This window comes from Otolemur garnettii, unplaced genomic scaffold (assembly GCF_000181295.1).
Source record: "Otolemur garnettii isolate 467f Iridium unplaced genomic scaffold, OtoGar3 scaffold00312, whole genome shotgun sequence".
Lineage (NCBI taxonomy): Eukaryota > Metazoa > Chordata > Mammalia > Primates > Galagidae > Otolemur > Otolemur garnettii.
In genome coordinates, this window is record NW_003852707.1 from 568,835 (window position 1) to 574,596 (window position 5,762).

A 5,762-nucleotide genomic window follows, 5' to 3' on the forward strand; every position below is an offset into this window, starting at 1 on the left:
AAAAAAAAAAAGACACTCAATAAACACTCATTGTTTCAACTGATCACTAACCAAACAAAATGATCATTATGCAAGAAAACTATTTTTCTACATCTAGCTTATAAGATATCCTAACTTAAAACAGCTAAGTTATTTTTGTCTTTTGAACATGGGAAGGGCAACTAGCTACACACGGGAGAACTTCAGTGAAATATGGACCCCCGGGCTCAGCGACCATGGCACAGTGGTTACAGGGCCAGCCACATACACCAAGGGTGGCAGGTTTGAACCTGGCCTGGGCCAGCTACACGACCATAAGAACTGCAGCAAATAATAGCCAGGCATTGCAGTAGGCTCCTGTAGTCCCAGCTGTTTCGGAGACTGAGGCGAAAGAATCACTTAAGCCCAAGAGTTTGAGGTTGCTGTGAGCTATGATGCCAAAGCACTCTACACAGGGCAACATAGTGAGACCCTATCTCAAAAAAAGAAAAGAAAAAAAATATGGGCCCCCAGCACTAAATTTAACAACAGTGAACTTTTTTTTTTTGTTTTTTTTTGCAGTTTTTGGCCAGGGCTGGGTTGGAACCCGTTACCTCTGGCATATGGGGCTGGCGCCCTACTCCTTTGAGAGCCACAGGCACCACCCAACAATAGTGAACTTTAAAGACAGAGAGCAATGTCATTTTTGCAACTCAGTTCAGTCTTTCTACCTCTAATTTTTTCTATAGTTGGGTGAGAACTGATCATAAAACAAAGAAATGAAAAGCAAACAAAAAAGCTATTTTACAGAAAGAAATTATTTCCCTTGGAAACATTTTCTCCTGAACTATCCTCAGAACAGCAACCAGGCCACTCCTGAGGTCTAAAGGCACCTCCCACCCGCAAGCAGAACTACTTCTCTGCACCCTCTTTCCTCAAGAAATGAAGTCTACTTATTTTGTTCCAACTCCACAGTTGGGGGTCTGACCCCAGAAATTACAGGAGTCATCAGTATGCTAGTGTAACTTGCAGAAACATCCTGACCTGGTTAAACTTTGTGTAATAAAATGGCAAGCTGTTTTTCAGTTGCCATGGATCCCACATTGCAAGTTACACAGCCTGAGCACGCCCCACGAACCAAGCATGCCGGCACAGGCAGAGCCCAAGTGCTCAGATCAAGGAACAGGACACAGTATGATCCCGCGAGATCACACCTCCTGTCATCGCCTCACTGCAAAATCAATCAGGTCACACCTCATTACTCTCTGTCTGTAAGACCTGCCCTAGCCGTCAGCTCAAGCAGAGCTAAGCCTGACTCGGGTCCCCTTGCTCAGCAGCCTCGCAATAAACTTTTCTCCATAGAGAAAACAGTGTTTTGGTGTTTGGCTTTTCATTGCATGTGGGCAAATGGATCCAATAAGGTTTGCAAACACTAGAATCAAGATATGTAAGGATTTTAATCTATAAAGTTATTTTCTATATGACACTTAAATTAGGCATGTTTGTGTGTGAAGGGCAGAAGAGTATAAGCTGACCGTACATTCCATCCTTCCAGTTGGGGCCAAGATGACACCAGTCACCCTTAGCAAGCAGCCCGCTTTTTTTTTTTGCAGAAAGTCAGTCTACAGGCTTGGCACCTATAACTCAGCAGCTAGGGTGCCAGCCACATGCACTGGAGGTGGTGGGTTCAAACCCAGCCGGGGCCTGCCTAACAATGATGACAATTACAACAACAAAAAATAGCCAGGTGTTCTCACAGGCACCTGTAGTCCCAGCTCCTTGGGAGGCTGAGGCAAGAGAATCACTTAAGCCCAAGAGTTTGACGTTGCTGTGAGCTGTGATGCCACAGCAACCTACAGAGGGTGACATAGTGAGACTCGGTCTCAAAAAAATAAATTTTTAATAAGCATCACATTTAAAAAAAAAAGTCAGTCTACAACCTTGAGATGTTTTTAATTCTAACATGCACAAAATCATTTTAAATGTCTCACTGGTTTCAAATTAAGTTTTCCTTTTTAAACCTACTAAGACAGAAAGGCAATTTCTTCTAAAACTGAGTTTGCTTGACACGGCAGTGGTTGTACCTCATTCTTACACAAGGGCATTAAAACTTAAGCAAGAAAGAATTACAACTACAGTAAACAACAAAAACTTGAACCCTCACACACTAATAAGCCTGCCTGAGGGACTTACTTCAAGGATCCTTCCTCTCCTTGTTGCCCAAAAGGGGATTTAACAACAACAACAAAAGCTCAGCTGCCCGATCTCAGACCTAAGTTCAGGGGGCTTAGCTTCAGGTAAGTAGTACCCAAACACTCCTAAAGATTCTCACCACTACATAAAACTAAAACAAATTCTTTACTGTCCAGGACACACATGGCAACCACGAGTCATTCAGGACCAGCCTGGACTGGACAGGACCCTAATTCTTCCCATTCTCCATCTCACCACTGGCCTAGGGTATCTGCCCTGCTCAAGTATTAACCAGCAGGTGAAAAGCTGAGACATTAACTTCTCATGGACAGTTCTAACTGAAAAAGAAAGAGTAAGAAATCCAGTTCCCCTTAAAAGTCATGTTTTATGATTATCGGAGAGCCTCCTCCCTGCCCACCACTACCAAAAGAATGCCATTCCCTCCACTTCACTCCCATGCTGTCTGTTCAGTAGCATGGCTCTCATCACTCCATTCTGCCATTGTGATCTCTTCCTCCACTACAGGACGAGAACTACAGGACGAGAGCTACAGCTGCGTTTTAGTCCATACCCACCACAATCCCTGCCACACAGTAGGTGCTTACTAGATTTTATTCTTGCCCCATTTCCCAAAGGATAATTACTATTGAACTGGATTTGTTCTCAACCCTGCCATAGGTAAAAAGTGATTTTACAGAAATCAGTTACCGGGTTGTAGATGACATTCTGCAGGTTATTTAAGGACAACATTCTTCTCCACCTCGTTGTTGATTTTGTTGACTGGTGTCTCTCTTCTGTGTATGATTTAAGATTTTAAGTATGTTTCACTTAAAGATTACCTAGATTGAAACTGAGGCACAAAATTAGAGAGAAAGAAAAATAAGCATGCATCACTTTCTTTATATCATAACTATTTTTAAATTTAAATTATACATTACTGATATTTACCAAATAACAGGATGTTATTAAAATCAAAGACCTAACTCCCTGCTCGGCGCCTGTGGCTCAACTGGCTAAGGTGCCAGCTACAGACACCTAAGGTGGTGGGTCTGAATCCAGCCCAGGCCACCAAACAACAATGATGGCTGCAACCAAAAAATAGCTGGGCACTGTGGCCAGCGCCTGTGGTCCCAGCTACTTGGGAGGCTGAGGCAGGAGACTCATTTGAGCCCAGGAGTTGGAGGTTGCTGTGAGCTGTGATGCCACAGTACTCTACCCAGGGGCAGCTTGAGGCTGTCTCAAAAAATAAAAAAAAATAAAAATAAAAAAGACCTAACTCCCATTCTTACCCGTGCTCAAGAATTTTGGATTATGAATGCAGGCAGAAAATATTTTTCTAAAAATAAATCAGCACAAAATTTCCAACAAGTAATTTAGTATTACAAATACTAAAATAAAATACTGGCAGACACTAACTGAATAGCCCTGTACAATTATCAGAAGTATTCATTTAACTTTTCCTCTCTGTAAAATGAGAATAATGATAGTATTCACATCATAGGTTTGTTCTAAAGATTAAACAAGTTAAAACAGCAGGACAGAAAGCGCCATGTATTACCTATTATTATTACTATTATTAAGGGACAGGATTGTTCTTCCTCCTTTGAATTAAATCAAATGGGAAAAAGTCCAGTCCCTTTAATACTAACAAAATTAAGTTTATGTTGTTTTAAAAAAGGCCCAGGGTAGGGGAGTTAGAAAGTGTCAGCCACTGCTTTTAAAGATGAAAGTACTCGGTCAGGCACGGAGGCTCATGCCTGTAATCCTAGCGCTCTGCAAGGCGGAGACCAAGACCAAGGACCAGGCCGAGGTGGGTGGATTGCCCTGAGCTCAGAGGTTCGAGACCAGCCTGAGCCAGAGTGAGACACCCCACCCCACCCCCAACCCTGTCTCTACCAAAAAAAGCCGAGCGTTTTGGCAGGTGCCTGTAGTCCCAGCTACTCGGGAGGCTGAAGCAAGAGAATCGCCTAAGCCCAACGGCAGGAGGTTACTGTGAGCTGTGACTCCACAGCACTCTACCGAGGGCGATAAAGTGAAACTCTGTCTCTAAAAAAAAAAAAAGTGCTTCTCCACATTACATGAGGAAGACTCTAGGAAAGACTGATGACTTTCAGCGAAACCGAAACTAGAGCTTCCTACATTTTACTTCCAGCAGTATGTACAGCAATGCGCACCAACGAAATCTATTACTTTTCTTTTTTAAGGAAAAAGAAAATAATGCATTTCTCTTGATTTGCCACCTAAATACAACTCCAATCTGTGCCATTAACTTACATGTTAGTCAAAACCTCGAAACTCTTTGGCTCCGTAAAATTCAGGAAGCACGAACAAGAGCAAAAAGAATGGATAGAGTCGCAATTTCCACATTCATAATTTACATCGTGACCACAGAGTGACCCAATTAAGCCACAGGCTTGCGTTAGACCAAGCAATCCTCGCGCATCCATCGGGACGGGCCAGGAATACTAACCCTTCCCAAGAAGCCATCACTTCTGTGTTACCGATCATCAAAGGCAGTCGGATGACTTGCGTTTTCCAATGTTCAATACTGCAGTCAAATGACTCGGCATTTTAAAGACCTTGTGTCGAGTCAAGGAGGGCAATAGGGGTCCGCCACTAAACGGTCACTAACAAAACCAGGAAGAAAACTTCCCCAGCTCCTCCGCTGGGAGGTGGTGCTCGGCCGTGTGCAGGGAGGGAGTCGGCGAGGGCAGACGGGCGGGGGCTGTCCGGGGAGGAGCCCCCAGTACCAACAGCCTGTGCCCCACCAGGGGGTCCAAGATAGGCCACCGCAATCCCTCACTCCGGTGAGCGCCTCGCCAGCAGGGGCAGCGGCCCCGCCACCCAGCCCGGCTCGGTCGCGGTGAGGACCTGCGGGATGCGACAGACTGAACAGTGCCCCTCGCCCCATCCCACTCTGATTTAGGGACGACGACATCCGAATGCCCCGCTAGGTCGGCGCCACCATCAAAGTAACCAGGGGACGACCGCCACCCGAGGCCGGGAGTCGCCAGACTTACCCAGACACGGCGTCGTAGGCACTCCCAGCCGGAGGGTGTCTGTCCCCAGCCAAGGGCCGTCCGGGTCTCCAGCCCCGGCTACGCAGGCGGCTACGGGAAGTGACGGGAGTCAGTCCTCGTCCATTTCCCAGATCGCGCGCCCTGGCGCCGCCATCGGCCCCGCTCCTACAGCCCGGGCGTCCTCGGGGCTCTGCGGGACTCCTGGCAGGGCCCTGCCGCTGATCGCTGCCCAGCTCGGCCTCCTGCACAGCCTCCGGGACTCGGACTGCGCGACCGCCTGGCTGCGGGGAGACCGCGAAGGGACAAAGTCTGTCCCGGGCGGGTCTGGCTGCCCGAGCCCGGACGGCGGGGGCGGGGTGGGAGGGAAATGGGAAGGAAAGAAGCGGAACCTTCTTCCTCCGGCAGCGGTTGGACCCGGGTCTCGGAGGGAGGGCGCTGAGGGCTGGACCCCTGAGCATCAGTGTCCACAACCCCCGGCCCCGCCTCGACTCGCTGGCCCTGCGGACGCTCAGGTGAGTGTGGCCGCGCCAGGGAGGGTCGCACTGTTTGCTCCTGCCTGGAATCAGAATCCCGACAGCCGCGAGACGTGGC

The 5,762-nt window shown here is 47.6% G+C and overlaps 1 protein-coding gene across 1 annotated transcript in view; it reads right to left on the reverse strand.

The window, feature by feature from the left end:
• Nucleotides 1-5,466, reverse strand: part of LGALS8 (galectin 8) — a 17,810-nt gene extending 12,344 nt beyond the window's left edge. Inside the window, exons 1-2 of the mRNA XM_023509022.1 lie at nucleotides 5,172-5,466; nucleotides 2,860-3,001 (exon numbers count right to left, since the gene is read on the reverse strand). Of these exons, the coding sequence (XP_023364790.1) occupies nucleotides 2,860-2,901 (42 nt within the window). The 5' untranslated portion in view covers nucleotides 2,902-3,001; nucleotides 5,172-5,466. The remainder of the gene's footprint in view (nucleotides 1-2,859; nucleotides 3,002-5,171) is intronic.
• Nucleotides 5,467-5,762: the final 296 nt, after the last annotated feature.